The following is a 14,119-nucleotide window of genomic DNA, read 5'->3' as shown; positions in this document are numbered from 1 at the left end:
TTATGCATTGGCATGGAACGATTCAAAACTGATCGTAACAAAGGATTAAGAAAATTTAGTTTAGAATGATAAATAACTGCTACAACTGTTTTTATCACATGCCGATAACGGATAAACAAACTGTACCGATTCCAAAAATGACGTTTAATATATATTATCGAATGATCTAGAATAACTGTCAATGGTTTTGTATTTATTCTAAGGTTCTCTTTTATGTTACGCAAAACAATATTTGAACTTGATGCTTTGAATAAAAAAACCGTTAAAAATCCACTATATCTTTAATTATTGCGCCTGATCGCGAACACGCCTCTAGAGGTACATCAATTGCTAATTTAAAAAAGGTATGATTGTGTGTAATATATCTATGACCTATTTTGTGTGGTCAATGATTATTTTTTTTTGATTACGCGGTATTGGGCCACTGTTTCATAAAGCGATTGGGCCAGCTTACAACCCAATGATAACATAAAGAAATTTTTAACAATCACAGTACTCAAGGCACCCGGGGGGAATTGAACCCACAACCTCCGGCAAGTCACGTGGTCAATGTGACTGCAACCATACCAAACAGCATAGTCTAGACTCTACTCTAGGTGCCTGTGATTCTGTTGCTATGCAACCATATAACATTCAATTTTTAAAAAGTACATTTCATTTAAATAATGGTAAACAATTTCTGCTAAATTAGGTAGAATGAATAAAATAGTTGATGTTGATTTTTCCGGTTTACATTCAACCGATGAGTATGTTCCAAATGTGATCATATTATATTTTGTATATTTATTTATTTAATGTTTTAGAGCCCTGCAGTATATTAAGGACTATGAAGTCTATACGGAAACGATTGGGGACGTTTGGGAAAATTGTGTAATTGAATCCGTTTTTAGCATATTTTACTCCGTGTGCAAAGCGATCCTAATTAATTTAATGTTTGGTTTGGTTACTTCCTTTGGTTAGTACTTTTTCAATTTTTTGCCACATATTCATAACAATTAGAGTTTTTAGCTGTCCCTGCTCTAATATTTCATTGTTTATCGGGGTTATCCGGCGTCTATATGTTATATTCAATGAGTCACTCAACAGTAGGTTTAATAATAGTATTTAGTTACTCAGTTTTTACCTATCTTTTGCTTGTTGTCGAAGTAAAACTATCATCACACTCGCAAACAAATCAGATTCTTCTTTTCATAAAAAACTACAACCTAATCACCTATCAAGTGATAATAGTTCTGGTATTATTGTAAGTTTGCGCACACTTTTACAATTAGAAAATAAACATCAAAGTTTTTAGTGAATATGGTGTATTAGATCCGGAAGTCTGGTTGAGCATTAGAGGAGTCGTGATGATTTTGACAATGAAACTGATTTCGCTGGCTAATGATGTTAAGACTGAATTGTTTTCTATTCCTTCAATAACCGAGTATTTTGGCTACATGTTTTGTGGTGGAAACCTCTTATTTGGTCCATGGATTAAATATAAGGAATATATCCTTTTGAATCAATGTCACACTGTGAAGGTTTGATCACTTCAATTTAGTTATGTTTCTTTTTATATTTCTGTTTGTTTCAGTCTGTCTGGTGGATTGTAGGTGTTGCAAAAGCGTTATGTTTGTCACTTCTGTGCTTATCAATTTCAAACTGCTGGTTACATTATTTTATAAGTGACGAATCTGGTGGGTATGTATTGTTTGTTTTATTTTAGTTCTTTTTCCAAGGGTGTTTTTAATTTAAGCTTTATAGTTGGTTATAAACAAGCATTGACATTTAGGACAAGTCACTATTTTATTTCCTATTTATCGGAAGCATTAATGTTGGCTGCTGGTTGGAAAACATTTGATAAATGGTCTGATAATAAGCATTGGGAATTTAGAGTTACAAACCCTTCCGCCATTGAATTTCCACAAGCTTTGGCAATTGTTGTAGTTAACTGGAACATACCTGTGCATAGGTTTTTAAAAGAATGTAAGTTCCTATTTAATTTAGTAAGATATTAATTTGGGCATTTTTGCTTCTGTTTTAGATGTTTATCGGAAATGGCTCCCTCTTGGAAAATTTTATGCCATACTATTAACTTTTGTCATATCTTCATTGCTTCATGGCTTTGAAAAGAAAGTGTCTATTGTACTTATTTTAATCGGATTATTTTCAGTCATGCAGATGTCGGTTAGAGATTATTTTGCTCAAACTTTTGATAGTTGCATTCGAGTTCACCCATGCAGAGATTGTCAGCATTTGTTTAAAAGAAATTCCGTGGTTTCAAAAGCAGCTATGTTCATATTTTCCTGTTTTACTGTAGTACATCTAATTTATTTAGGTGTCATAATGGACTATTCTACTGATGAGGTTGGATTATACCAGAAATGGAGTGACTTATATTTCATTAGCTTTTGGATAATGTTTATGGATATTCTAATTGTTAAGTAATCTAGATTAGTTGTTATAGAATGTTCTACCGTGTGATATTTGAAATGTAATTAATCAGTATTATTAACTAACATATTTTTGTACGTTCTCTTGTATTTAAATTTTGATATCAATAAATAGTTTGTTAGAATTGAATATTTGGTGGTTGCGCAGGAATTGAGATTATTAAGCTTTAGCGTCTCTTGTCTAAATTTGAAAGGACTTTTTCTTTCCTAAGGGGGAAATGTGATACATCTTAGAATTGTTGTTTTTTGGGCCTTTAAAAATTATTTTCACTTTTTTGCTATTTGCGATGTCCATTTGGTGCATTTATTTCAATAATTAACAATAAATATATTTTTTACTGTTTGCTTAGAAAAATTCCCATGCGTGTGGACATAAAACATTTTAATTAACTTGCGACAACTTTCGGCCTCCTGCAGTGCGGTCAAAATTCGTTGAAGGAATAAAAGCTCCGTCCGATTTTCGTTTATACAGTTGAAGAAAATTCCGCGTGATGGCGTTATACAATAGACAACGAGTCGCCGACACTTCGAGCTGGTGTTAGCTGCGGGGTGAGGCACCTTCAAATTTCGGAAAATGTCGACTAATGTCGTAATAGCAATAATGACTTTCGGTTAACGCATTCGAATTATTGCGAATTAATTTGACCTAATTGTAATGTCAGTGACGATAAAATGGAGATTGGCTGTGTTTTAGTTTTTTCTCCATCAAATTGCGCACATTTTTGCAATGGACTCGACGTTGTATTGTCCCGGTAAGGAAAAAATTTTGTTCTAAAGTTCGTCGGCCCCATATCCCCATAGTAACCGCAATTAAAAGAACCGCCAAAACTTGTCAACACCGGACTAAGGCACGCGCGATGCTGACGAGCACCGCCCACAAATTTGTTTTCATTTGTTTAATAATTCAGCCGTTAAAGGCCGAACTGCCAAGTAACTTCTTCTTTTGATTGATTGGAACCGTTTTCATCCCATAAATCGCACAAGTTCAGCCACACCCGTGTATTTTGATCAATATTTTGTTTATATAGGTTAGTTTGATAATTCTATTTTTATCGTCTGTGTTGTCGACTGATTTGTGTAATTTAAATATAAACTATCAATTCTTTATGCTAAAAATTGCAATAAAACGAAAACCATGCTAGCCAAACTTCTATACTTAAAACCCTACTTTCGCCTTGCGTGATAAACAGGATGTTTCATCAATACTGGGACAAAATCTAGAACGAGGTTCCCTGCTTCAAGATAAGGCAAAATATTTGCTAAGGTTTAGAGTATAAACGTTATACTTTTGTTTTTTTATTGAATATATAAAAGTTAATCTTTGCTATATTCCCTTTGACGAAAATGATAGTGGGATGTCTTTTTCACTAACAAACTTAATAAAATGACTTTACAAAAGATTGAAACTAGTGCGGTGCCCTGTGTAAGTTAACTTAACTTAAGCTAGGATGCCATTCAAATATTATTTTGTAAAAACAAAAATAAGTTATTCGTAATTTTTCGGTATCCTGAATTTGTTCGCATTATCAATTAAACACGGTATAGATAGAGAAAGATTTGTTTTCGATTATTCACGAAGTGATATTTTATTTAGAACAAAAGTTGGCTCTTTCTTTGCTTTTTCTCCTCCTATTTACCAAGCTTTTATGTTTTTCGGACGAAACTCGTGTGTCAAACGATCGATTAATATCAGAGGGTTCACTAATCTCAAGTTCAATTCTTAGTTTGGCGTGGCAAGTGTTTACGATTATTTTATTGCTAGAAATGTATTGTTTTGACAACACGATGTAGGGTTTTTGTTTTTTAATAGAAGTATAGCTGTTTTCTTTACGATCTGCTCAAATGAAGTTCCGTGAATAAAATATATACCTTACAAAATGTATTTAAGTTAATAATGCTTTGTCGTTATTCGTTACGAAATTATTTATTTTCAATGTTTAGGAGCCGTCTGTGTTGTTAAAAAAACTTCCGTGGAAAATTTTTAGATATTTCGGACATGATCAGTTTGCAAACGAGTTCAGAAATTAACGTTGATCTAGTTTTCAGTCACTAAAAAAACAATGATCAATATTAGCATAATAAAATAGATGTCAGAAGGTTGTACGTTTTGTCACGTAAAATATTACACCAAGATTGAATTTGTTGAAGTTGGCCAACCGTATTTTATTCCATGTTTTCGACCAGACATAATTCGGAATCTCACACGGGACTGCGGCATGAATTGCAATCGAGAGTGTAACTCGATATAAGTTTTGAAGTTTCCCCAACAAACAACTTCTTAGGACCTCACTGTTGTGCTCGAACAAATAATAACGGTATTTTATCTCCATTCCGTTTTTGGATTTTCGACATTCATCGCGATTCATTTGACAAACAGCTCGGGAAAAATTCTTTAATTTTTATTTGTGTTTGCTCCATATATTTTTCGCAGTTGTATGTGGAACGGCATTATATTTCTATTGATAATTGTAATTAACCGCCATGCCATAACAACTTCCAGCAAAGTTAGTGTTACAAACTATGCAAATTTGGCATCTTCACCACTTCTTGGGCATCTATTGCATTTATGAAATCACAGTCAAGAACCGGAATGCACACCTTCTTACCATTTCTCGTCCGATTGTGCTCTTTTCTGGTATGGTCTGTTCATAGATATAAGAAAGTGACCAATTGCTTTTGAATGGGCTACTTAGTTTAAGTTTATTAGTAATCATTCTTATTTCGTGTGTAATACAGCGTGTGTTGAATCGTGTGCGAATTATGAAAAAGATGTGCGGGTCTTGACGACATTGACGAACATTCCAACATCAACTGTATGGAAAATTGTGAATAATCCCATTTCAGCGAGGAAAAAAAGAAGCGATGCTGACATTTTCTCGAGTGTGGATGAAAGTGATCAAGATATAATACGGCGTAAAATTTACCAGTTATACGAGTAACAAAGCGTGCCTGCATTAGATATCTTAATTACGAGGCTTGAAAAAGATGAAACCGGTGTTAAATGTGGCAGAACTAACTTATGGAAGTGTATTCAACACATGGGTTTTAGATTTAAAAAAATTGACACAAGGCAAATTTTAATGGAATCTTTTAGAATTCGGAAATGGCGACTCGAATATCTAGAAAAAATTAGGATTTACAGAGAACAACACAGGCCAATTATTTACTTGGATGAAATCTGGTTCGACACTTATGATACCTCTGAAAAGGGTTGGGTTGACTCAACTGATAAGTGTAAAACAAACGCGCTATCAAAAAGAGGTAAAAGAATAACTATTTTGCATGCTGGCTCTAAAGATGGTTGGATTCCAAATGGACTTTCTCTGTCTGCAAAAAATATTAACGATTCTAATCTGGATTGCCATGAAGACACCATCGCTGATTTATTTGAAAGTTGGTTTAAAAACAAACTAGTTCCAAACATTCCTCCTAATAGCGTAATTGTAATGGACAATGCAAGTTATCACAGTAGACAGTTGACTTCCTCATGTGACACAAAAGCAACAATCCAAAACTACATGTATAATAACGACATTTATTTTCACGAAGATTATACCAAAAAGCAATTAATTGAGGTTCTACAAAGCTTGAACCTACAAAAGGAATACGTCTGTGATAATTGTGCAGAAAAATCTAGGGCATATATACAGACAAAGCAGAACAATCGTATATCGATTAGAATCGATATATTATGTGAATAAGTTTAAGTAATTTAAGTAGGTAACAAAAATAATTTATAATTTTATTTCAGATTTAAACATAAATACATACATAAATAAATAAATATTGTTTAGTATCTTTCCTAACAAAACCCCAAATAATTAAATTCTAAGCAAAGTACGGATCTGTTCGACCATATTTCATTCTTACAGCTTGCGCGACTCTTTCCTTAATTCGTATCAGTTAGTCACTTTCTTATATCTATGCACAGACTTTACCTGCCCAAACATAGCTGCATACGACTTTGCCAGAACATAATAAAATTCGGATGGTGTGCTTCTAGTTCATATTTCCAAGTATCTTGAATTGTACTGGAGTCATAGCAATGTTTCTGTGAACTGTACGGTTCTTCTAGTAGCTCGGAGTCTATGGCGATATCTTAGACAAACGGGGATCTCAACACTTCATCACCAACACTTTTATCAATTTCGTAAAATTTTCTTCCACCCAAATTCATTTTAATATGTTCTTAAATGGCAGAAAAAATATTTGCTCTTAAATAACAGAAAATGATATTCAGCGATTGGGACAAAATTGTTATTAATTGTTGCACTTTACGAATCATAAAACCAGAAATTGTGTATAGAAATCTTGTTTTAACTCGGATTCATTTTTTTAAGTCACAGAGTATACATTTTAGACGTTTCTGCCTCTTTGTTATCCACTATCCACTTCGATAGTTGCAGTGCTCGAAACTGAACAGCTCGTTGATCAAGAGTTATTCAAATCAGTTTCCGAATGTGGTTTACTAGATAATACTAATTTTAATTCGACATGTCCGAAACACGTTCAGAGCGATTTCGAATATATAATGCGCATTCCCGTGTCGAAATGCTTTCGAAAGGGTTTAGGCAACATTTGTGAGTTAATTAAGCATTACGCATTGTATTTGACATTTACTTATCCTTCGCATGCCTGGTCACCTCGATTAGCGCAATTCATTTGAGATCGATTTGCCCCAATTTTACACTTAAACAATTCAAAAGCGACCTATTTTTGAAGTGATGGGAAAATATTTTGTATTTTTCATTCAAGGAATCAAATTCATATAAGCATAAGTTTTTTATATTGAAGACACCTTTGACGATTTCTTTGAAATTATAACATTAATTAATAATATTTGATTCCAATAAATGTTTATTAAAAAATTTTCTCGGATATTTTTAGGTCAAGAATAGTGTTTGGTACCATCACTGAAATTATAAATTTGAAAAATATATTTTACTTTGACACTGTAACATTTTACGGCACTTTATATGAACTTGACTTTGGTTAATTCCTTACAAAAAAAATTGCTAACGTCTATTAACTTGGCGTGACTTTTTAAGTAAGTTTAAAAAATAATAATCGGCGTTATGGAGGTAGGCCATTATAAAAAATGACACAGAAAATTATAAAGTCGATTAAAACCAATATTTCCAAGTGACAATGTAATGTTAATTAAATTCATCAAGTCAGTAACTCACTGACTTTTTTTAAAAATTTTGTTATTTTTTTTTGTTTCTTATTTATTAAATGAATTTTATTTTTGTTTTCGGATATTTCTCGTCCAATAGCGTGCCTTTGTGAAGTCATTGAAACTGATAATTTTCATCTAACTGGTGATAAATTGACAAATCATCCCTGTTCAGTAATGGCGAACTATATATATATATATATATATATATATATATATATATATATATATATATATATATATATATATATATATATATATTCTCACGTATTGATTCACGGATGGAAAAATGTGATGACACTATATTCCGGGATATCATCCGTTCGCTCGCTGAACTCCGACCGGAATCCTGCATCCGACTGGAATCCTGCAAATCCTGCATCCGACTGGAATCCTGCAGACGTTTCGCCAAAATCTCACTTGGCATCTTCAATGCTCGCGCTCCTAAAACACTTCGAATATATATATATATATATATATATATATATATATATATATATATATATATATATATATATATATATATATATATATATATATATATATATATATATATATATATATATAATAGGTGTGTTAAACTTAGGAGATCGAATGATCCCTTATATCCTAGCTGAATAAATTATAATGTATTGTATTCACCCCGGAGCGTAATATAAAAGCGAAAATCCAGATTTAAATCTTTTAGCGTAAAGTTTCCCAGCAGCTCTAATATTTCAATAAACTTTCAATTCGAAATTTGGTATCGTATTTTATCAAGTTTCATTTCTGCATACCCCGTCCGTAAAAACAAATTTCGAGATAAAAAAAAATTACTCGTGCGTGATATTTTTTCCAACTTGATTAACCTATGATCTTTTTTGAGCGTTGTGTAGTGACTTTTTGGGTGAATTTCTAAAAACCTCCCGTTAACCAGGCATCTTGGTAAAAAGGCAAGGGAGATTTAGCTTTTATTAATGATAAATTATAATCTGCCAGCTTCTTAAAGAGCGCAATAAAAATGGAACGCCAAAAAACAAATCGTATTTTCAAAGAACTCTTTTATATCGCGGTAGACATAGCTTTTTAATAAGCTCCATTTATTATCCCCGAAGATAATTAGTGATATCGTCTATCTTACCACTGCCTTTTCTTATTAATTATGAGTTCGCACATTATTCTTACTCTCTCGGTTCGTTATTATCGGCGCTTTGGCTGTCTTCTTTTAGGATTAGGGGCGAGTAATGGATGGATCTTTAGAGCTTTACTATAATTCGCGTTCTGCTAATAAAGACAAATTTCGGGATATAATTATCAATAATATTTTACACTGTGTTACCTTTCATCGCTTAGTTATCTGTGTTTCACACTCTCGATCACGGCGATCAAAGATATTTATATCAAAGACGGGAATCTAATTGTCGCGAGCCAAAACTAACTGGTTTTAAATTCACAATTAAAATTTCTCAACTCTCACCAAGCAAAGGGTCCTTTTTTACGGTTTTGGTTTAATGCAAATCTATGCAAATTCGTGTGCTCGGTGGATTCAAATTTATGTTTAAAAAAATCGTGGAAATATTTAAGTGAAAAGAAAGTTAAATAGTGTAACCGTTAATAATAATAAAAACATTTCGGCCCAGAAATTAATGAAAACGACGAATAATATTCAAATGAAAACTGTACGTCACTTACTTGAATTTTCGTAAAATTGTGTTTCCAATGTACCCAAATTAAAAAAAAAGTTGATATCATTTTTTGATCCAAACAGTTACCTTTTTGTGTCAATATCTTTCAAATACTGGTCAAAATCGGCGGCTTCGGGCTTTATAGTAACTAAAACCATTATCAACCATTAGATATTGACGTAAAACCCCCTTTCTGAGTCAAATATTTGCCGATTTCGCTAAGTTCCCAGTCAGACTCTGCTTTTTCGCCTCTTATTGCACCGAAATCTAAATTAGAAACGCAGATATGTACTGAAAACGCCTCAAACTGTCACTACTACTGCAGATCACTACTTAAAAACCCAATTTCTTGGATTGATGGTAGGTTTTTCTTATTCATTTCAAACAGATTCCAGTCAAAATCGGCTCTTCCGACATATATCTTATCTAAATCCGCATCAAAACAGCAGTTAACTATCATTTTTTTATGTAAATATCTTTCAAATACTAGTCAAAATCGGCGTCTTCGGGCTTTAACCGTAATAAACCATTAGATATCGACGTAAAACCCCCTTTCTGAGTCAAATGTTTGCCGATTTCTACCCATTTATTTAAAAAAACGCCTCTAATATACCGTATACAGTGCGAGTCTATACCTCGGCATAAATTTAGTAAATCAAAAAAAAAATTTTTTTTGGGAAATATGCATTTTTTTAATGTAAGGATATGAAGTTATCGGCTAATTTTAGTTATTTTTGAAGTGTAGATTAAGTTCCACAAAGTTTAATTCGTTGTCAGTTAAAAGATTCAATTCATTTTTTTGCAGTTTAAAAGTGGAATGCCAAAAGGTATCGGTTTATCAATTTTAGAAAAAATCGATTGAACACAAAATGAAGTGATTCATTTAATTACAGAAATGTTCTAAACGTAGTATTGTTCTCTGACGGGTCAGAATATTGGATAGATAGCTTCAAAGCGTGTTTAACTTTATTTACCTTGTAAAAACAGAAATAAAGAAATTAGGATTGTCATAGTCGATGACGTTATATACGCTGCAAAAAATGCTTGACGCTAGTAGAAGCTGGAGTTATTACAAACTATTCTCAGTTTAATAAAGGTAATAAAAGGATGTGTTAATCAAGATGTAAAATAGGGTAAATGTGGACACTATAGCCTATGCAGCCAACTATGCCCTAATTTTTCAAGGAAGCGTACAAGGGCTACTGTACTACTATTTACAAATCTTCCGGATTCTTCCTGCGTTGGTTGTTGATGAATCGAACATCCTGTTGGCTGCGGGCTAAACTAAAGCTTTTAGTTTAAGTTTTAGCTTCAGTTTAGCTCTGAGGAAGCCAACAGGATAATTGGCGAAACGTCAGCAGGTTTGACGTATAAACAAGCAACGCAGGTGGAATCCAGAAGATTTGAAAACGCTAACTTAATTTTCCTCATTTGTGAGTAAATTGATTTATTTTCCTTACTTGTGACAAGCCACTTTGCTCCCAATTTTAAATAAAATTTTAATTAATTTTGCTGGCGATTGCGGAATAGACACTAAGTTGAGCATATTTTTCCCGTTATGGGCGCAATTCCTGGATTTTTAAACTATTCCTGATTTGACAAATGAAAATAAAATAAACTTCTCAATTTGTTTAGGATTAAATCAGGTTACATGATATATTTTCAAAATGTAGATGTGAAAAATTATAAAATTTGTTAAGCGCTTGGGGATAATCGTGTTGAACAAAGGTTCGCATTGCGAACTATATTTTGCTAAGATTTTAAGTCTAAGCGAGTTTTATTTAATGCGGCAAACCATTTAAAGGAAATTAAAACCAGAGGCGAATACGAATTGTCATAGTTAGAAATTCAAATGCTGGAGATTGCGCTGAATAATTTATTGAATAAAAGTCGATGTAAAATACCAAAAGTCGGTTTACCATGTTCTACCGTTATTGTAAAGTAATATTTTAAATGCAATATTCATAAACTTCAATTCGAATGGAATGAATCTATCGACCGCTGGGGCCAAGTAAACAACACCAACACAAACTTAACACCTTATTGTTTAACCTAGTCAATTTGTACCCTGCTTTGATATTTATATCGTAAATTTTTTATGCGCTTCTGGTTTGTTTGCCTTTTATTTTCGTATGGTTTACCGTTAATTGATATCGAAATTTGTTGGCAAATTTATTTCAATATTCAAAATTTAGTTGGGCCATTCGGAGCAATGTCCACCCGCTTCTATGAGTTAAGCAGTCGGCTTTCTCAAGCCTTTTTAGGGCCTCTTTGACACCTAAAGCGCAATCACAACGTTTATTTTTACAAAAAATATTTGAAGAGGATTGCTTTAAAATACTAGACGAAAAAAACCGCTATAAAATCCTTTTTGCGAGTAAGCTCCAAAGAATTAAGTATAATCTATTGATAATAAAAACAACATAATAAAAGAGTGCATTCTCAATTTTTTATTTTTTTGGTACTAAAATTGAAGAATTTCATATGAATTTCGTTTTTACTGCAAAATCAAATACAATATTTCTTAATAAAATACACCATCACTTTAATTTATGAAAATTAATTGGTGAAAAGAGAAATCTTTTTACCAAAGTTCAAAAAATATTAAGATTCGTGATAAATATTTATACTTCTATAATACAGTAATTTGTTTGTTTTTCAATGAAAGTATTGGAGAACGGATAATGTAATGACTAATAATTTAATGTATACCGGTATATATAGAATTCACAAAGGTCTGACTCGCTAAAAATAGAGAAGTTTGCTCTGAGGTAGAACAAATTTTGTTCAGCAAATATCGAAGTTATTTTCTAGCAACATACAATATTTTGCTTATTAACTGATACAATCTATTTTCAATACCGAACTTCACTGTTATTGGCTATTAAATCAGTTAATACAAGATTAGTTTAGGTAAGGTCGTGTTATTGAAACTTCCGATATTATAAAAAAAATCACGCAGCTGAAATCGCTAATTACCCTGAAAGCTAATTACTTAAACGGCAATTACGAAAATGAAAAACATTTCGCGTTAAATTTAGATCTCACGTGGGTATTGATTTTTAATCATGTACACTTAATTCTTTGTTTGCGAGTGGCCTGATTTTTTTTGCTTTGTTTTTCACAATTTCGGAAATGCATTCGGAATATGTTTTTTAATAGATGACGTTACGCTGCAGTTGCTAAATGTCCTTTGTTCGCTCAGCTACGATTTTCAGAATCTACATTGTAGATACAGATAAAAATTTGGTAAATTCAACAGGACAGGATATTGATAATAATTTTAAAGGTATGGTCTGTTCATAGATATAAGAAAGTGACCAATTGCTTTTGAATGGGATTATCCAAGGATGGTCTTTAACATACAATGCAACAAGATTATTACCTAACGTTTCGGAATTTAAATTCGGCTAAAATTGTGGTCCGTAATAGAAAATAATTTTATGCCTACCTGTGTTTAATATTCTTTAGTTTGGTATACTACTTAGTTTAAGTTTATTAGTAATCATTCTTATTTCGTGTGTAATACAGCGCGTGTTGAATCGTGTGCGAATTATGCAAAATATGTGCGAGTCTAGTGTATCTCTGGAGACGCTCCCGCCCAAATATAGAAAACACTATTCTATTGAGACTAAGGAAGTCATAAACAATGTTTATTTGACTCTCGTTGAACGTGGTGCCAGCAAGCAAGCATCTTTAGAAGAAACGGCCACATTGACGAAAATTCCAACATCGTCTGTATGGAAAATTGTGAATAATCCAATTTTAGCGAGGAAAAAAAGAAGCGATGTTGACATTTTCTCGAGTGTAGATGAAAGTGATCAAGATATAATACGGCGTAAAATTTACCAGTTATACGAGGAACAAAGCGTGCCTACATTAGATATCTTAATTAGGGGCTTTAGATTTAAAAAAATTGATAAAAGGCAAGTTTTAATGGAATCTTGTAGAATTCGGAAATGGCTACTGGAATATCTAGAAAAAATTAGGATTTACAGGGAACAACAAAGGCCAATTATTTTCTTGGATGAAAACTGGTTCGACACTTATGATACCCCGGAAAAGGATTGGGTTGACTCAACTGATAAGTGTAAAGAAACGCGCCATCAAAAAGAGGTAAAAGAATAACTATTTTGCATGCTGGGTCTAAGGATGGTTGGATTGCAAATGTACTTTCTCTGTTTGCGAAAAATTTTAAAGATTCTTCTCTGGATTACCATGAAGACACCACCGCGGATTTATTTGAAAGTTGGTTTAAAAACAAACTAGTTCCAAACATTCCTCCTATTAGCGTAATTGTAATGGACAATGCAAGTTATCACAGTAGATAGTTGACTACAACCCCTTCCTCATGTGACACAAAAGCAACAATCCAAAACTACATGTATAATAACGACATTTATTTTCACGAAGATTATACCAAAAAGCAATTAATTGAGGTTCTACAAAGCTTGAACCTACAAAGGGAATACGTCTGTGATAATTATGCAAAAAATCTAGGACATACAGTTTTAAGGCTTCCACCTTACCACTGTATATTTAATCCCATTGAACATGTTTGGCACCAACTGAAATCTGCCATTCGTCGTCACAACGTGTTAAGTCCAATGTCCTGAAACTTATAGAAACCGGAGTTTTTAACATCCCTCCGCAAATTCTGTTAAACATATAGAAAAAGCAGAACAATCGTATATCCATATTGCAAATAATTTAGAACAAATAACAATTAGAACAGGCGATGACAGCGATAGTGATACCGAAATATCTTGTGAATAATTTTAAGTAATTTAAGTAGGTTATAAAAATAATTTGTAATTTTATTTTAGATTTAAATATAAATACATACA

General features: G+C 32.6%; 2 protein-coding genes across 9 annotated transcripts in view; both read left to right on the top strand.

The window, feature by feature from the left end:
• The first annotated feature begins 592 nt into the window (after positions 1-592).
• LOC132695526 (protein-serine O-palmitoleoyltransferase porcupine) lies at positions 593-2,502 on the top strand. Its single transcript, XM_060659825.1, has 7 exons — positions 593-746; positions 804-955; positions 1,009-1,243; positions 1,295-1,520; positions 1,574-1,680; positions 1,736-1,965; positions 2,024-2,502. The coding sequence occupies exons 1-7, from the start codon at positions 697-699 to the stop codon at positions 2,425-2,427; spliced, it is 1,404 nt and encodes a 467-aa protein (XP_060515808.1). The 5' UTR covers positions 593-696; the 3' UTR covers positions 2,428-2,502.
• Positions 2,503-2,958: 456 nt separating this feature from the next.
• LOC132695886 (muscle calcium channel subunit alpha-1) overlaps positions 2,959-14,119 on the top strand; it is an 82,845-nt gene continuing 71,684 nt past the window's right edge. For all 8 annotated transcript variants that reach the window (XM_060660451.1, XM_060660449.1, XM_060660446.1 and 5 more), the window contains exon 1: positions 2,959-3,184. In XM_060660451.1, coding sequence (XP_060516434.1) covers positions 3,160-3,184 — 25 coding nt within the window. In that variant the 5' untranslated portion in view covers positions 2,959-3,159. The remainder of the gene's footprint in view (positions 3,185-14,119) is intronic.

This window comes from Cylas formicarius, unplaced genomic scaffold, assembly GCF_029955315.1.
Source record: "Cylas formicarius isolate icCylForm1 unplaced genomic scaffold, icCylForm1.1 PGA_scaffold_12__32_contigs__length_19106922, whole genome shotgun sequence".
In the NCBI taxonomy this organism is placed as follows: Eukaryota; Metazoa; Arthropoda; class Insecta; order Coleoptera; family Brentidae; genus Cylas; species Cylas formicarius.
This window is presented reverse-complemented; position numbering and strand designations above follow the sequence as displayed.

Excerpts from the sequence above, each read along its gene's own strand:
- LOC132695526 (XM_060659825.1), top strand. The coding sequence starts at position 697 with ATGAATAAAATAGTTGATGTTGATTTTTCCGGTTTACATTCAACCGAT. Across the intron at positions 1,244-1,294 it reads ATAATAGTTCTGGTATTATT|TGAATATGGTGTATTAGATC; the intron begins GTAAGTTTGCGC and ends CAAAGTTTTTAG. Across the intron at positions 1,521-1,573 it reads ATCAATGTCACACTGTGAAG|TCTGTCTGGTGGATTGTAGG; the intron begins GTTTGATCACTT and ends TGTTTGTTTCAG.